The 19,258-nt window shown below is 43.2% G+C and overlaps 1 protein-coding gene across 1 annotated transcript in view; it reads right to left on the bottom strand.

Annotated features, from left to right (window-relative positions):
• Nucleotides 1–464: 464 nt before the first annotated feature.
• SULT1C2 (sulfotransferase family 1C member 2) overlaps nucleotides 465–19,258 on the bottom strand; it is a 47,949-nt gene continuing 29,155 nt past the window's right edge. The window contains 7 exon segments of the mRNA XM_035001944.1: nucleotides 465–577; nucleotides 2,961–3,141; nucleotides 3,273–3,367; nucleotides 3,817–3,943; nucleotides 6,618–6,715; nucleotides 13,496–13,621; nucleotides 14,084–14,168. Coding sequence (XP_034857835.1) covers nucleotides 465–577; nucleotides 2,961–3,141; nucleotides 3,273–3,367; nucleotides 3,817–3,943; nucleotides 6,618–6,715; nucleotides 13,496–13,621; nucleotides 14,084–14,168 — 825 coding nt within the window.

The following is a 19,258-nucleotide window of genomic DNA, read 5'->3' as shown; positions in this document are numbered from 1 at the left end:
GACTGCCCTCAAGGTGTCCCTTCCATGGTAATCAGGTAGAACCCCAGAACCTAGCACAGCTGGAGCTTTCTTTGAATGGCTAGGACAGATGTCAGAGATTTCATATTATCAATATAGCTATAACCTAATATTTGCATATTTGTACCCAAGGTATTTTATATTACAGACTGAAAAAGTAGGATGTGCTTTCCAGAATAATGGAGACCTAAAAAATCCTTGCAGTATTCAAGTCTTTTACTTTATTAAGCCGCTTTATTTCTTACTTTGGAAAGAATGGTTGAGAAAATAGCATTAAACATGATGAGTCTAAAAAATAAAACTGGTACATACTATTAATAATCACAGAGACAGTGGTACCATAATTGTATACTTTTACAAAATGCTTTCAGAGATTCTTTGGGCTGGGCTGAAGGACTGAAGATCGCTTCCCCATTTTTGCCATCCACTATCTATGTACCTCTTGCTCAGAGTTCTGTGAAGAAATTTATTGATGTTCCTTTCATCTTTTGCCTATAGATTTAATCAATTCTCTCATTCTGAGCCACAGTGAAGTGGTTTTTCCAATCCCCCACAGTTCCTAGAAGAGGAAAACCAAGATGGGGTTGTCACTCTGATTGATAATTTCTGTGGCCCAACAACATGCCTGCCTTGCTCCACCTCCCCTTCAATGCACACCCATCCTCTGCAGCTCTCTGCTCTGACAAGGGCCTGGAGTGCTCTATGCAGGGGGTAGGCTCCTAGCTCAGGCAGACAATTCACACAAAGGCACTACTGCCTTGGCCGCACCTGTGGTATATTCACATAATGGACTACTGCACAGAAATGAAAAGGAATGAACTACTGACACAGCCCCAAGGAGGATCTCAAAACATTACATTGAGTGACAGTGGACATAAGAAGGTACATACTGTATGATTCCATCTATATGAAGTCCAAGAACAGACAAAATCAATCTATATTGACAGAAATAAGAAGGGTGGTTGTATCTGAGGGTCAAGATAGACAGGAAAGGGCCATGAGAAGGAACTTTTGAGACATGAGAATGTTTCATATCTTGATTGGGGTGCTGGTTATATGGGTGTATACATTTTTCAACACATTCAACTGTATACTTACTTCAGAGCTGTGCATTTTTTGTATGTAAGTTACATCTCAACAAAAAAAAAACTTTTGGGAAAAATGAGAATGAGATAGTACTGTATATGTATGTGCTTTTTCACTAAGCAGTAACTATTAAAATAACGTTAAAAAGGGGAAATACTCTGTCCTCCCTCTGCCTCTTCTGGAAAGTTGTGCAACAGAAATAAAAGCACTGGGACATAAGAACATACATACAAAGATGTTTACTGTAGCATTATTCATTAGGACAAAAAAAAGTAACTGTAGTGCCCTTCACTAGGGGAAAAGTTGGATGAGTTATGATGTATCTATCCATACTCTGGTACAACATGAGACCACTAAAAACAGTGAGCTACATGGACCTACATGCCTTGCCCTGGAGGGATGTCTGATATTCTGGTAAATGAAGGAGTATATTATGACCACATTTAGCTTTCATCATGGTATATATCTTTGTTTGCACATGTATGACCTGAGGGAATGAGGGTATATAGAAAGATAGGTATGTATGGATCTAAAGAAGGGCTTCTTGCTAAATCATTGCCATTGATTATCTGAAGAGAAAAGGAATGGCATTGTTTGGTTTGCTTCACTAGCATGGGATGCTGTTGTAGATTCTAAAATGCAACAAAATGCTTCTCTCTCTGTGCTCTCTCTCTCTCTCAAATAAAATCTTTAAAACAAAATAAACTAATAAATTAAAAAACAAAATAAACTAATAAATTAAAAAAAGAAGACAAGTTGCAAAGCAGTAGCACACATGGTTCCTCTGGTGTGAAAAAGATGTCCCTGTTTTTGTTTGTTTGTTTGTTTGTTTTTAGAGAGGGAGAGAGAAGGGGGAGGGGCAGAGGAAGAGAGAGAGAATTTTGAGTAGGCTCCACGCCCAGCATGGAACCCAACGTGGGCCTCGATCTTACAACCCTGAGATCATGATCTGAACAGAAATCAAGAGTTGGATGCTTAACTGACTGAGCCACCCAGATGTCCCAGAAGTCTGTGTTTTTAAACAGAGAGGGAGGGGACTTCCATACTGTTGGTGGTCTCTTCTGGGGAACAGGGTTTGGGTGAAGAAAACTTTTTAAAATATAATTCCATATTGATCTAATTTTTTACAATGACATATATTACTTTTTAAGTTAAAAAATGATAAAGTTTTTTTTCCCCTCAAAAAGTATTAGCTGGGGCACTTAGAATTCCTCTTTTGGGAACTGGAACTAAAAAATATTAAGAGAACAAGGCAGTGCTCAACAGTAGTTATAATTGAAGTCATGATGTAGAGCAGGTCTGAGCCATGATCAGGACCAAGGTATGAGCAGAAGCTGAGTGAGCAGAAGCTATAAAGTAGGAAAAAGGTGTAATGGACAGAGACAGGAAGCTGATCACTGGAGGAAGGCACTCATAGCAGACATGTGGAGGGCAGCTGAGTCCTCTAAGTGGTGGAGCCTTTGAGCAAAGAGCTGTACCCTTCTGCTCCTGAGGTCCTAATCCTGAGATCCAGGGATCCCCATGAGGTCTGGACCAATGGTTTCTCCTGCTCTTAACTACCTGTGAGAATACATTACCCTTACACCAGCACATGACCCCTCCTAGAAAGCCCCTCATACTGGGGCTGGCCAGAGGACTCTCTGTTTCTTGCAACCAGATACCCCAGAGAACTCTCTTCTGTAACAAGATCAAATCCCCATCTTATTAGCAGCAGATTATTTTTAATAGGCTAAATGTGCTGTCTTGAAACTAGTAAAACCTAACATCTTCTTGCTAAGAAGCAGACAATATATTACTAGACAAACTGAGTGTTTGATTTATATTTATATTTACATAGTATTTGAAGCCATACAAACCTTTTCTCATGAAAGGGGAAATGGACTGGTCCAGGATAGATTTAGGAACTGTGGAACAATTTGTCATGGGATTTTCTTTCATTTTCTCAAATGATGTCTCCTGGACAATCTTATCTAGCACTGTTTCATCCAAGTTCTTTCCCATGAACTGCATCACTTCCTGAATTTCATGCTTTGGATCCTGTGGTGACAGTAACATTGCATTGGAATGGGAGAAGGTATCAGGACACTCTTAAATTCTTTAGGCTGTCCCTCCCAGAAGCGCAGCCCTGAAATAGGCTGGAGTGGTTCTTCCAAAGGGCTTTTACTCACCCGTTTTATGTCCTCATAGAAGAGGAAGAGAATCTGGTATCTGTCTTTTATCTCCCACCATCCCTTCACATGGTCATACCAGGAACCCCAGCCCACTATAATAGACACAGGAAACAGAACAGTCTACAAAAGGATCACCCAAAGCCTCAGATATGTCCTGAGTCCTGATGTGTTTGAGTTGGAGGGTGATGTGGTATGGTACAGCCTTGGGGTAATTTATCCCAACATGCTACCTAAAGTGGCTTCATATTTATTGTGTATAATCATATATGCCCTGATATTGGGACAAGGATACCCTTTGGAATGCAGATGACTCTACAGGTCAAGTGACCCAGCATAAAGGCTTTCAAATCGGGTGAGAGGTTTTTGCTGGGACTGTGGGTATTCACTCTGAGCTCAGTCAGCCTGCTCCTCCCAGTCCCAGTCTGAGGTAGGACACGCCTAAGGAGGAACACAACCTTCTAAGGAATCAAATGTTATGCTTGATTCCTAGACTGAACCTACCTGAAGTGGGCATGCAAAGATGTGAAGGATTATTCTTTACCTTTTCCACTGATGAAGGTTTCAAAATACTCTTCCCAGGTACCAGGGTCAGGAAGAATTTGATTCATCCTTTGGAAATGGTAGTAGGAAACCATGCAGTCTTTGGCATTTCGAGCTACATAAAGGAACTTTGGGGTAAGGAGAGAGGTGGGTAAAAGATGGTATGAAAAGTGAATTTTCACAGAATTCACTCAGGTGAATTCCATGCCAAGAGCAGCTTTGTACACCTGGCTCAGCTCTCCTGTGCTGGCAGTTCGACTTGGCTGGTGAACCCCTCCTCCTCTGGCTGTCTTTGCTTCTCTGCTGATTCTCCTCTATTCCAAACTCAGTCCTAGTAAGTAACCTGACTCCTGATTGCCCCTTTAGTTGTCAGGTTCCGATCATTCTGTAGCAACTATGGCATCAGACAGCAACTTCCACATGCATGCTGATGATCCTCCTAATACCTTAATCTCCATTTCCTGGAAAAGCAGGATGCTTCATGGTCTTATTTTTTCCCCTGTTCTCATCAACTATTATTTTCATCTCAGATCACTTCAACTCTTGCTCTACAAAGCATCCTGTTTAGGTTTCATTTTGACAACAACCTTGTATCCTTCTACCCTCCCAGCCTTTCACTATCCAAATCTGACCTTTAATCTCATCATGACTGCTAAGTACTTGACTCACATTCTGACAGCATCATCCTGAGCTGGCCTCATTGACTAGCTACCTTGGATCTGTGACTAGTCATTTCATGGTGATGCTGGTTTTTTACCCTAAAACGGTTCTCAACTGGGAATGATTTTGCATGCTAGGGGACATTTGGCAATGCCTGGAGGTATTTTTGCTTGTCACAATTGTGGGTGCTACTTGCATCTAATGAGTAGAGGCCAGAGATGCTGCTCAATATTCTACAATACTCAGGGCAGCCCCTTGCCCCACCCCACCAAAAAGAATTATCTGGCCCAAAATGTCAATAGTGCCATTTTCCATATTCTGATGCTTTGAATCAGAAGCATTGCTGACCTTGCTGGGGCCTTGCTGACCCTGGATGGTCTGCCCCTACCAGTTTTAGCTGGTTACTACAGATAGTAACAACTCACTATCAAGCTCACTTTTTACATGCAAGCCAACCAGTCCCGAGCCTATGCCTCCCCTGTTGGGCTCTCACACTCTGGGCCACTGTCCACTTGCTCTAATCACCTTCCTCAGTCCCTGGGGAAGAGCCACCTGAGGGCTGGCAAACCAGAGACCTATCATTGAATTTTTATAGCAAATGTTATATATTGTTTCAGTTACAGAAATCCTATTTATTTAATTTAATAAGAAATTCCATTTTAAAAATAGTGTCCTTTCTTTTATTTTTGATTCAATCTTTCATTTACTTACACAACTTCAACATTCTTCTTATATTTCTATATCTGATCATTTTAATATCTGAAATCCTTGAGGTGTAACCCTGCTGTTTGCACTTTTTGCACACTGTCTTTCTTGTGCTGGCTTGTTCCTTTGTGTATTTTGTAATGTGAGGCGTGAACACAAGCGGGAACTCTGGCTGCCCATGCTGAAGCTGTGTCCTCCCCATGTTTGTTTCTGCGGGCCATCCTGGGGGTGCTGGCAATGGCAACCACCTTATGCTAGTTTCTCAGCTTGGGGCTTCTTGGACAATGCAAGAATTACAACATTGAATCTCCTCCCTTGAGAGAGGAGGCCTATGGCCACACATTTTCAGGGCAGCTGAGAGTCCAGGTCAAGACAAAGAGGTTTCCTGGCGTCTGCCTTGGCCCCCTCCATGCATCCATTGAGGATGAAGCCCTTCAGCTGTCCCACCTTTGGTTCCTCACTTTTCTGGTTTCTTCTGCTCTGGGCTTGGACCCCGTGCAGTCACTGAAACTCACGCTGCTGGATTCTCCAGGTCATCAAAGAACCCACAGCACAGCTCCAATCTCAGTGACCTCTTCTCTAGTTTCAGCTCCCTTTATTGTGGAACTTAGGGATTCCTTTACTCTCTCTGGATCTCAGTTACACATTTACAAAGGCAACTTGTTATGTGTTATGTGTTATTGCTAGGTGTTTCATACAGAAGGTTTCAGGGCACTTAGTGGTCATAATCCAGAAATGGAGGTTCTTGTTCCCTTATACAACTTTACTGAAAGGACTCCCATAATTGCTATTGTTCCCTAGAAATACGCCCTTCTAAGCCTTTTGTTCCCTTCATTCCCACCTTTGAGAAAACTTTCTTACCAATGCTCGCTGACATCTCAGTTTCTTCCCTTGCCTCCATTCATTGTACAGCTGCTCACTTGTTATTCATTCAGCAAACACATTTTGAACATCCTCTATGTGCCAGGAACTGATTAGGCATTAGAGTGCAGAATAAATAAAGTCCCAGAATAAATAAAGTGAAGAGCCCAGAGTTTACCAGAGGCTGAGGCCAAGTGTTTCCCTTAAGAAATATTGCTCCATCTATTTACCGTTTTAAATGATCTTCAGGGCTTTTTTTTTCCCCCCTCAGTTTTTCTTCTCTGCTCTATTATAAGTCTTAATTGCCCACACCCTTGTGTCACTGTGGACACTCATTATCTCTAGTTCTCTCCAAAAATTCAGTCTGGCTTTTACTTCCATGTCTTGCTTGCAATCATTCAGGTAAATATCCTGCTGAGTATAGATAGAACTTTACATTTTCTCTTATTGCTGATCAACAGTCAACACTTCAGAGATGGTGAAGGAGCAAATATGATGACACTGTAGGGACTGGGGGATTTCCTCCCAAGAGACCTAATCTCTCACCTGTCTCCAGGGAAGCTGTTGCTGTCTTACCTTGCAGTTGTTTTCCCAGAAAGACGGAGGCAACAGCTGAGTTGGAAGGTGAGTCCTTAGTATCCGTGGAGAGGACATTGCTTTGGCTTTTTCCACCCCTTTAAAGTAAATCAAGAGGAAACATCTGCATAGTACAGATACTGCATGGGGGAACTTATATTCCGGGGTCTGTCCAGAATGTCCCATCACCTCCCATCTTTCTCCTTATCTCTTGACTTTCCTTTGGGATTTTGAGATTACCATCATGTCTGTAGACCCCTACAGCTTGAGAGCTAGAAGGGAGCTTATATTAATCTGTCACTTTCAGGATGAGGAGATGGAAGCTGAGAATGGACAAGCTAGGTCTTGTGGAAGGGCAGGGGGAAGGGGTGCAGAGCACAGGCCTTTCTCACCTCCCAGCCAGTGCCCATCCCTGCGTGTCTGCAGCAGGCTGCCCATGTACTTGGCCTATGTGCTAGTCACTTGTTTCATCTCTAAAAATATATGTACTTGATGGCATGTGAGTCATGATTTCCACTCTGTGCTCTAAAACATTGGGCACCTGCTTTGTGCAATCATTGTGTTAGACTGAGGTTAGGGGATGTGAGATAATAGAAAATTTATATTTGTCTCTGCTGCTGCTTCTTGGCATAGAGCTCCTGAAACCCCTGTTGATAGGGGTGGTTGGGGGTGTCGTTCTTTTTTTTTAAAAAAAGATTTATTTATTTGAGCGAGCGATCGAGTGAGAGAGAGAGAGAGCAGGGGGAGGGGCAGAGGGAGAAACAGAATTCCAAGCAGACTCCCCGTTCACTGGGGAGCCTGATGTGGGGTTTGATCTCATGACCCCAAGATCAAGACCTGAGCTGAAATCAAGAGTTGGACGCTGGGGGCACCTGGGTTGCTCAGTCGTTTAGCTTGGGTCATGATCTCAGTGTCCTGGGATCGAGCCACCTGTCGGGCTCCCTGCTCAGCGGGAAGCCTGCTTCTCCCTCTGCTTGCCACTCCCCCTGCTTGTGTTCCCTCTCTCACTGTCTCTGTCTGTCAAATAAATAAATAAAATCTTAAAAAAAAAAGAGAGAGAGTTGGACGCTCAACTGACTGAACCACCCAGGTGCCCTAGGGGTGTCCTGTTCTAATGAGGTGACTCCAGGGGGTGCTCCTGGATGGGGGCTGGTCACCAGCAAGACCAGCCATGATTAGAAGCTTAGAATTTTCAGGCCTACCCCCCATTCTCCAGAGCGGGGAGAAGGGCTGAAAATGGAGTAAACGATGGATCATGCCTGCCTGATGAAGCCCCCATTAAATCCCCAAAGTCCAGAATTTGGAGAGCTTCCCAGTTGGTGAACACATGGAGATTGAAGGGAGTGGTGCCTACAGAAGGCATGGAAGCTTCTCATCCTCTCCCTATACTTTGTCTGGGGCATCTCTCCCATCTGGCCAAGGAGGGGCTTGTGGCAACCCCTGATTAGTAGTCAAGTTGGACGGAAGTGGGTAACCTGGGGACCTACTACTTGCAGTTGGCACCTGAAGTGCAGGGAGAGCAGTTTCATGGGACTGAGTCCTTAACCTGTGGGATCTAATGCTATCAGCAGGTAGGTAGTGTCAGAATGGAGTTGAGTTGTAGGACACCTGGCTGGTGTCAGAGAGAATCTGTTGTTGGTGTGAAGGACATCCCCTCCCCAGCCCACACACACAAACTGGAATTGGGGCCTGAACCTAATGCAGGGGAAAAGGCAACAAAGTTAAAGGAGACATGCTCCTTCTCTCTAAGAAGCTTCCATTCTAGTGGAATCAGAGGCTCATGCAAAGTGAGCAGAGTTAGTGCTGAGAAATGAGTCCACATCAAAAGTTAGGCTCTGAAGCAGCCTTGCACACTGGCCTTCCACATCTCTTCTCCCCTGAGTGCTTGGTTTTCCAAAGATGGGTGTGGGGTAGAAAGGAAGGTGTGGAGGAAATGCCTCTCTTAGCCCCTGACAGACATCCTGGGAATGCTGTTTGACTTTTAAAAAGCTGGATCCCAGGGAAGGTCACTGTCAGTGCAAACTGCCCTCTGGCTGATATAAATTGTACATGTGGTCTGTCTGAGCATATGGCTTTGGTTATTCTCCCAGGCCTGGCGAGGAGGAAGAGTCTCTGCAGGTCCCAGTAAAGAGAAGGAAGACAGGGCCCTTCACCCTAGGAAGGAGTAGGTCTGGAACTGGTCTTGTTCCCTATACCTTAAAATGTAAATGTTCCCTGGTGCCTTCAAATTTTTGTTGCTTTTGAGCAGCTCAGACCCTGTGCCTCTTCTGTTTGGAAACCTTCTATACTCAAGGTGATTTTTCACACTTGCTCCCCAAGCTGTATGTTTGAGGGGCGGGATTCAGGGTGGTGTTGAAAGGATGTGCTTCATTCTGGTCATCTTTGATTTTGCTTACTTTGTATGTTGAGAATCCTTAATAGTTTTTAAAAATAGTGGTAAAATACATATAAAGTAAAATTTGCCATCTTAATCCTTTTAAGAGTCTCATGCTCTACCGACTGAGCTAGCCAGGTGCCTCATCTTAATCCTTTTAAAGAGTACAGCTCAGTAGTGCTAAGTGCATTCACTTTGTGGTGTAACAAATCTCCAGAACTCTCCATGTTGCAAAACTGAAACTCTGTACTCTTTAAACACTCACTCCCCATTGCACCCTCCCCCAGCCACTGGCAGTCACCCTTCTTTCTGATTCTGTGATTCTATGACTTTGACTACTCTGGATACCTCTGGATACCTCATATAAGTGGAATCATACAGTGTCTTTTTTTGTGACTGGCTTATTCCACTTAGCATAATATCCTTAAGGTTCATCCATGGTGTAGCAGGTGTCAGAATTTCCTTCCTTTTTAAGGCTGAATAATCTTTCACTGCATGTATTTATCATATTTTACTTATCCATTCATCTGTCCATGGACACTTGGGTTGCTTCCATCCTTGGCTGTTGTGAATAAAGCTGCTATGAACATGAGTGTGCAAGTTATCTTTTCCAGTCTCTGTTTTTAATTCTTTTGGGCATATATTCAGAGGTGGAATTGTTGGATCATAGGGCCCAATAATTTTTTTTAATAAAAAAATCTTGGTACTGAAAAGAAAAATTGGAAAACCACTGGTCTATACTTAAAGTCCATATTCCTTATCAAGACCTGTAAAACTGTCCTGTCTCTCGCAGCTTCCACCATGTCTCCTGCTCACACGTTACCTTTCAGAGCTATTTACATTTGTCCTGCTGTTCCAGGCCCCTCATCTTTCTTGTCTACATCTCTGGGCTTGCTCTTTAGGAGTCTCTCCAGACACTTCCACTGTTAGCAATATGGTGGCCCTGATACTATGAAGACCTCTCCTGTTATAAAACACTTGCAAAATCTGACTAAAACATCACAAACATCCTTTAAGTGCATAACCATCCTTTAAATGCAAGAAACTAAGGAGGTTTTCCAGGGGTCCAGGTGAGAAGGAAGAAGAAGAGAGAGGAAGGTTGTGATGACCTGAGCATGTTTGCCCCTCAGTTCTGGGGCCCAGTGACCCCTGAGTGGGAAGGAGGCTTCTTAGGCTTGGGCTTTCCTCCTCTACATGCAGTCCTCCTGGCAGGCTTGACTGGCCTCCAGCTTCAAAATTTGCTGCCAAAGAACCCCTAGAGCAGAGAGGGATTTTGCAGGTTTAGCGTTTTACATAGAGCATTCCACCAATGTTTTCTTTACAGGTTCAGGTAAATTATACATTTTCTCTTCTCTCTCTCTCACTCTCTTCTCTTTCTGTCTCACATCAGTCCCCAGAAGAGCTGGTTGGGATGGTCTCATTCCCTTGTCACTCTGCCATGAGTGCTCTCAGCCTCAGGGTTGAGAAGTGCAGGAGAGAGTGTCCATGAAAACACCTGAGGTTACAAAGTCTGTTCCCGAGCCTGACCTGTGGAAGAAGGCGGCCAATGGAGTCATTTCTGGCCCTTCTCATCTGCACAAGGAGCTTGCAGTCTGGCAGGAGAGACACAGCAACAGCAGTAGCCTCTTGTAACTGCAGGTGTCACCTTCTCCAGGCATTGGTCTTCCAGCACATTCTTCACCCTGACCATGGTGTCCTATGCTAACCTCCACCCAACATACCCACTGCTTGTCACCATATAGTCTGCATTTGCCTCCTCTGTTGGACCATGAATTATTGAGGGCAAGTGGAGGTGTGGAGTCTTAGAAGTGCAGTCCAGGGCATGTATTATAAATACTTGTTGAGCTGGGGGGGTTGTAACCTGTATACAGTTAGTTCACACACACACACACACACACACACACACACACCTTTTCAAAATTTTCCCAGCCCTGCTCTCATTAGGTCACATATGCAATACCTTTGATGTCAAACAGCTCTGTAGCTGAGAGTTGGAGCAGGGGGTGTGGAAGGAGGCCGGGGAGGGAGACTGGCCATGTGGGACACAAGTTTGCACTACATCCAGCAGTGTCCACCCACTCCTGAACCCTCTGAGGGTGGTTGGTATACTTGGCCAATAACCATTAGTCTATTTCAGCAACCACCTTGCCCTCCTAATGGTAGCCCTTACCTCTGGTGGCAGGGACCATCTACCCTGAAATAAAACCACTGCCCAGTCGAGTCTCCACCTGGCCTCTGTCTGTTTGTAGCTGGAAAGACCATAAAGCCTGTAACTGTCACCTTTTTGGACATGGGGCACCTTGGTTTTTAAAGAACCATCTTGTTTTGTATATGATGTGCCATGCTGGGCTCTTGGTTATCATCCTTTCTTGAATTCTGCAGCTGCTGGCATTGCCTTGAGAGAAATTCTATCTTGTTTCTTATGCTAACTTAGTGGCTGCCCACTCTGCCCCCCACTGCCAAGGATGCCTCACTAGAAATCATGCTTAGGCTTTTTGCTCTCTCTTTAATGTCCCAAACTGTCAGAGGTAAGACAATGGTGGCACAGTGGGATGTAGAAGTGAGATCAAAAGCTGGGCATGGATGACCCAGGGAACATATGCCCTTGTGGGGCAAAAGATTTAGCCTAAGAAGTGGTCAGTAATAACTAACACGTAAATAGGATCTACTCTGTAGAGTAGGAGACATTATGGCACTTAGACTTAGGCACTGCTCTAAGCTTTCTACACACATTAACTTATTTAATCCTCACAATGACTTTTCGAGGTAGGCACTAATTCTACTGACACCTTGCATCTGAGGAAACTGTAACAGAGAGAGGGTAAGTAACTTCTTAAAGGTCACTGAGCAGATGGTGGCATCAGGACTTAAACCCTGGTAGTCCTTAACCATTATACCATCCTGCTGCTCAAGGGATCAGAATACCAGACACCAATAAAAATGGAAGGCCCTGACTACACACAGAGTGGGATTACAGTTAAGCAGGCAGAGCGGGCCCTGTGTGGGGGGGGTCAGAGCCCCACACGTAGTTCAGAAAAGGGGTCAGACCGGGCACTGGATTGCTAAGCTATTGGTCAACCAGACAGACAGGAACTGAGGACCAGAGGAGTCTGAGCAGCTGGGTAAGTAGAACCATAAGGACAAGCAAATGCCTCAAGGCTGTTCTAACTTGGATGCACCCTTGTGCTGGTTTCAGGTATTATGGGTGTCAGATCAAGAACTTCTCTATCTCAAGGCATTCGTAGATTTATCAGACTTTTATCCACAATTGCTCCAAGTTAGACTTCAACACTAGAGTTGTATTGCCTATAATTTTGTAGCTCTAGCTAGGTGTGTTTCCACCTGAAACATAGAGAAGTAGGCCTTCCTCCTATCCTTGTTCTGTAAAATGCTTCCAGCAGCTGCCAGTTACCTGGAATGGCTTCTTTGGGCTTCTGGTTGTCTTTTTGTCATTTTTTTTGGTTTGAAGAAAAAAATTTCTAGGTTGAGTATTACCCTAAAAAGTTTTCCCTACAGAAAGAAATAGTTGGCTGCAAATGCATTATGTTTGCTAATTATCTGGCACTTCCTTGACTGCACTGAGCATTTGTATGGGTGGAGTAAGGAGAAGAGTGAATTGTTCCATAAATAGCTCTCCAACCTCTCTGTGTGTTCTACAGCAGAGGGAGCATTTAAGAAGAAAATAAGGCAGATTCCTTTTTACTTGGTGATTCACTTTTGGCAAATAACCTTAGGTAATATGTAGAAAGAATCAAAGAGGAAGAAAGGAGGAGGAAACACATGGTGACAGAAATGAGAGTGAGAGTGAGAGCAAGAGAGAGAGGAGAAAAAAGAGACAAAACAGAGGGGAGAAGACAGAGACAGGAGAGAGAAGAAGAGAAAGGAAGAAGGAGAGCCACCAGGATGCCCTTCAGTAGGTGAATGGGTAAATAAACTGTGGCACATCTAAGCAATGCAATAGTAATCAGCACTGAAAAGAAATGAGCTCTCAAGCCATGAAAAGACATGGAGGAAACTGAAATGCACATTACTAAGTGAGAGAAGCCAGTCTGAAAAGGCTACATACAATATGATTCCAACTATATGACATTCTGGAATAGATAAAACTGTGGAGACAGATCTGTGACTGCCAGGGATTGGGGAGTAGGGAGGGTGAACAGGTAGCACACAGAGGATTTTTAGGGCAGTGAACTACTCTGTATGGTAGTGCAGTGCTGGATCCGGGTCATTGTACATTAGTCCAAACCCATAGAATATACAATATCCAGGACAAATCCTAATGTGAACTATGGGCTTTGAGTGATTATGACATGTCCGTGTAGGGGCATCAATTGTAACAAATGCACCACCTGGGGGAGGGGCGAATATCGATAATGGAGAAGGCTGTGTGTGTGTGTGGGAAATCTCTGCCTCTACTTTGTTGTAAACCTAACATTGCTCTAAAAAATAAAGTCTTAAAAGAAGAGAGAGAAAGGAGCTAGAACAGGAAGGGAGGAGCTCTCACCAGAGGGCTGGGGCGGCCGAGCCCACTCAATGAAAGGATGGCAGTGTTGAATGATGGCTCTCTGACATTTCTCCACATCTCCATTCTGCTCAATCATGTCCACAATTTCCTGAATCTATGTGGTCCCTGGGGCCCAAGTGGAAAGGGCGAGAAGAAGAAACCAGTTAGACAATCAGTCTTAAGTGTCCTGGGGAGAAAAGGGGACATGTAGACTGATCACTTTTGGTTCAACCTCCCCTCAGGTCAGGATCCTGTCAGCTACAACAGATGGATGTTCATGTGGGAAAAACCCACAAGGTCTCTATGGAGAGAAGGGGCAGCAGAGGCAAAGCACATGACACTGTCACCCAAGAGCAGCCCGTGACAGAGCCCAGCAGGCTGGGTCCTCTAACCAGGGACAATTATGCTTGACCCTGGATAAACCCAGGACACGAGCATCCCGAGATCACCTCGTCATGGTACGGTGAGAAGGAGCAGCTCTCCTTGAATGAGTGCAAACACTGTATGAAGGGGGATTCTAACTGATGTGAGCTACCTTTGCTGACTCCACAAGCCGGAGTCTGGTTGTCCCCCTGGCCCCTCTGTCACCTGATTTAGGGTAGGTACAGATGAGGAGATCATCTGGCTTGGCCTCAAAGTTCTGGATGTGGCTCCAGTTGTCCACAGTGCTAGCCTGCAGGGGGACCCCTGCAACCTCTCAGTTGTAGCTGTCCCTCCAACGCTGTAGCCAGGGCCATACTGTCTTGCAATGGGAGGGGGAGTCCATGAGGGCAGAGGATAGAAGGGACTTTTAAAACAATTGTGGTAGGGGCGCCTGGGTGGCTCAGTCAGTTAAGCAGCTGCCTTCGGCTCAGGTCATGATCCCAGGGTCCTGGGACTGAGCCCTGCATTGGGCTCCCTGCTCAGCGGGGACCCTGCTTCTCCCTCTCCCTCTGCCTGCCTCTCTGCCTACTTGTTCTCTCTCTCTATCTCTCTGTCAAATAAATACATAAAATCTTAAAAAAAAAAAAAAACAATTGTGGTAAAATACACATAACATAAAATTCACCATTTTAACCATTTTTAAGTACACAGTTCAGTGCCATTAAGTGCATTTCCATTGTTATGCAGCCATCACCAACATCCATGTCCAGAATTTTTCATCTTCCCAAAATGAAATTATGCCATTAAACACTAACTCCCCATTGCCCCTTTCCCCCCATCCCCTCTACTTTCTGTCTCTATGAATTTGTCTACTCTAGGTCCTGCATATAAAGAGAATCACACACTATTTGTCCTTTTGTGATTGGCTTATTTCTCTCAGCATAATGTCTCCAGAGTTCATCCATGTTGTAGCATGGGTCAGAATTTCCTTCCTTTTTGAGGCTGAATAATGTTCCATTGTGTGTATATGCCACATTTTGTTTGTTCATTCATCTATACATGGACACTTGGGCGGCTTCCAACTTTTGGATTTTATAAATAATGCTGCTATGAACATGGGTATGCCAATATCTCTTTGAGATCCTACTTTCAATTCTTTGGAATTGGAATTGCTGGATCATATGGTAATTTTACGTTTAAGTTTTTGAGAAATTGCCATGCTGTTTTCAATAGTAGCTACACCATTTAACATTCCCACCAGAAAGGCACGGGTGTTCCAATTTTTTCACATCCTTGCCAACACTTGTTATTTTCTGTTTATTACCTATTTTATTTATTAAGTACATGTTTTCAAAAATTTTTAATTTCTACGATAGCCATCCTTATATAGGTATGAGATGATATTCCACTGTTGTTTTGATTTTCATTTCCCTAATGATTAGTGATACTGTGCATCTTTTCATGTGCCTATTTGTCATTCATATATCTCTTTTGGAGAAATGTTCATTTAAATCTTATGCCTATTTTTAGAATCAGGTTTTTTGCTTTACATGCACAAAATGAGGAAGCCAGGAGAAGTGGGCCATATTACTCCAGAATAATTGGCTATTGAGATAGCCATGTGCTGGGCTTAGTGCTCAAACTCATTTTAACTGTTGCATAAAATAAGTGCCAGGACTTTAGAGCTGAAAGGATCTTTATAGGAGATGTAATAGTACATATTTATTGGAAATTGAATAAAAGAATCTGGCCCAGCCTTTCCAAGGAGTGGGTGAGAGGGAGTTAGTGCCACGTAGTGAGGTTTGTTTTCAAGGTGGCTTCTACTTTCAGAGTGAGTCAAGTCCCTTAGAATGGAGACTAAGTTTCAGAAAATGAAAGATGAACCATTTCTGAAAAAAAATTTCAAGTGTAAGAAGCAGCTGTGTTGACAATATGTCAAAGAAAGTAGTTTGGGTGATACTGAAATTATTGTGTGATCAACTTTGAGAGGAGGGAAGAGAACTAACATTCCATACAGCCCTCCTATGTTAGATCTAAAAAGCTTTTCTTTTCTCTTTTAATTCATATTATGATTTTACTAGGAAGGAATAATTAGCACTCATAAATATGAGGGAGATAGGAGTCACATGATCAATGACTTGTCCAGGGTTGTAGCCAGTGTCTTTCTGCAAATTCCACTTTCTTTTTTTAAAAAACTACCCCTCCCATTTTTTATTGTGAGCATGTATATGTACCAGAAAATTTGGAATAAGCCCAAATGTATGAAGAAAAATTCATCACCTAGGAATTATTATTTTGATGTATTTACATCTGTCTTTTTCAAATATATATATTAAGGGGAACACACAAATATAATCTATACTATAAATATACCACAAAAAGATGGGGCTTGGAGAGCTTCCAGGCTGATGAACACGTGGAGCTGCTGGGAGGGTGGTGTCCCTGGAGAGAGAATGGAAACTCTGTACCCCTTCCCACATACCTTGCCCTATGCATCTCTTCCATCTGGCTGTTCCTGAGTTATATCTTTTATAATAGTCCAGTAATCTAGTAAGTAAAGTGTTTTCCTAAGTTCTGTGAACCACTCTAGCAAATTACTCAAATTCAAGGAAGAGGTCATGAGAACCTTCAATCTAAAGGCAGTTGGTCAGAAACACATGCTATAACCTGAACTTGTGATTGGTATCTGAAGTCAGGGTTGGGGGGCAGTCTTGTGGGACTGAGCCCTTAACCTGTGGGATCTGATGCTGTCTCCAGATAAAGAGTGTCAGAATTGAGTTAAATTGTAGAACTGCCAGTATCCAGAGAATCTGAGGATTGCTTGGTGTGGGGAACCCTTTCCTCCCCGACCCATATCTGGTCACAGAAGTATAAAGTATGCTATTTAAGTAGCAGAAAGGAGAACACAGGTTGAGTTTTTCCTTTACAGGCACAAAGGCACAAAAATTGCCACTTGTCCTAGGATTACTCCTCCTGGAGCTCAGAGACCTGGTCCAATCCCCCCTCCATTCCCCTACAAGCTCATCATGTAGGGGAAGATCTGGGTGGGAAGGAGAGTTGGGATTATAGGACAGGGATTTTGGAGATTTTTGCCTCTGGGTCCTGAGTTTCTAGGCTTTACACTGTTAGGTTGTTGTCTGTTGGTTACAAATACCTTTATTATTTTTTTTGTTTTAATTTTATTTTATGTTAATCACCATACATTACATCATTAGTTTTTGATATGGTGTTACCTTTTATTTTTTAGGTTCCTTAATATAGTCTCTGGCTTTAATCACTTCTATCTGTACAGCAGTACCTACATTACCATAGTAAAAATAAAAAAAAATTGGTAAGTTAAGGATTTTTTTTAAGCCATATTCTTACCTTCAAGTTCCAGCTAAAAATCAGCAGCCCAAAGGCCTGATCAAGGGTCAGTGGGCACATAAAGTGCATTTCAAGGAAGCAGGGCAGTGTTCCCTGGGTATGGCAATTGCAGAGGCTCAAATTACTGCTGTGTCTGAGGCACGTGGGTCCTTTAGCAGGTAAGGGAGCACCCTTTTGGTGGTGCTCTGGCCATCAGTGCCGTAAAGTTGGAGCCATTCCTGTTAAGAACTGGTACTAAACAGGAACAAGACCTGTGACCTCGCCTGAGGTGGAAGAGATGTAAACAAGGTCAAATGTGGCTTTGACCTCTCTGCAAATCTCAGTTCCCTTGAGTTTATGCAAACTTGAGGGCTGTTTGGACAAACATACTATTCCTTCCTCTGAGTTCACTGCCCAGCATGTGTGCACGCCTGTCGGTAACTGAGCTTGGCAGCAGAACCTGGATTTCATGCTGCTGTAGCGACTCTGTCTGGCAGAGAATCTAAAACACCTGGACCTGTGGGAAAGTGGAAACTTGGCTTCAGGAGCAGATGCATCCAGCTCCAAATAGACTCTTGCTCCTTTAGTGTTCTTCCTTTGTTTGGCTTCTTAGCCTGACTCACCTTCTGCATGTGGGTGACAATTCCTGTCTCCAACTAATGTTTTAAGATTAAAAACAGCAGTGTTAATGAAAACACCTTGCCTAGTACATAGTAAGTGCTTTAAAATGCTGGTTCATCTTGCCTTTATTCCCAAACTGTAATCAGTAAAACCTAAATGCGTAGAGGACAGAACCAAAGTCTAGGGCCTAGCTAAGTGTGTATTTATTTATACTTTGCCTTGTCCTACAGAGGGCATACTTTCATGGAGGCAGATTATATTCCCTTGTGCCTTTGGCTATCTGGAAATTGAATCCCTGTGTTAAATAATCTCTGATACTACAGTTCTGCCAATTTGCAACCTTATTTATGACACAATGCTTTTCTTTCTGGAATTTAAGTATAACCAGGCACCCTAACCACCTCTCCTGCTAATGTCTTCTTGTCTTCTTTGACTGAATCTCATAATGCTTCTTCACTGACACCTCTTCCTCCTGTTTTCCAAAGTTTTTTTTTTCTTTCTATAATCTCAGCCTATTTTTCTTCATTCTGCTCTCTTCTCTTTGACAACCTCACTTACTCCAGTGCTCTTAATCTTGGAGCCTTGGCTGACTCATAAGTTCTCAGCACTAACTCACAATCTTTCTCTGTGAAGTCCCTCATTTCCAACCACCTGCTAAGGTTCTGCCAATATGAGAGCTGCCTGGCACTGCACGCTTTGCCTGCCCCACGCTCTCTGCTGGTCATGGTAGCACCATCATCCACAGGAAGCATCACCTTGGACTAAGGATGGGGAAGGCACCCTAGTTAACAATGTCAGTTTAATTTAACGTACAGTTACTGAATGCAACTGTAAGCAGTGAATAAACTGCTTACAATCCTTAAGTCAAAGAATTTTTAGTTAGAAACTACTGTGCATGCCTACTTCTTCCACATCCACAGCAGATGAAGTGTAACATTGCAGAACTTTCTAGCAGATCTGTTTACTTCTGGCCTCTTTTTGTCTGGTCTCCCATGCACTTAGCATATAAATTAAGTTTTTTGAGTTCAGATCAAGTTATCCCCTGGTTGTTTATGGCCCAAAGTCTGAATGCTTTTAACGTAAACTACCTGATATCAAGATTTATTATAAGAGCATATTAATTAAGGCAGTATGGTATTTGTGCAAGGACAAATAGTTCGATGAGACAGCAGAGAGAGTCTACAAACAAAACCACATAGAGACAGCCATCAGGTTTACGAAGAACATGTCACTGCAATGGAGAAGAAGAAAGTATGACCTTTCCAATAAATAGTGTTGGAAATTGGATATCCAGCTGGAAGAAGCTTAATTCTCACCTCATCATATACCATACATGAAAATCAATTCTAGGTGGTTTGTAGATCTAAATGTGAGAAGTAAAACAATAAAGCTTTTAGAAGGAAACATGAGAGGACATTTTTATGACCTTTGTAA

Source organism: Mirounga leonina, unplaced genomic scaffold (genome assembly GCF_011800145.1).
Source record: "Mirounga leonina isolate KUSES-001 unplaced genomic scaffold, KU_Mleo_1.0 Mir_125, whole genome shotgun sequence".
NCBI lineage: Eukaryota > Metazoa > Chordata > Mammalia > Carnivora > Phocidae > Mirounga > Mirounga leonina.
This window is presented reverse-complemented; position numbering and strand designations above follow the sequence as displayed.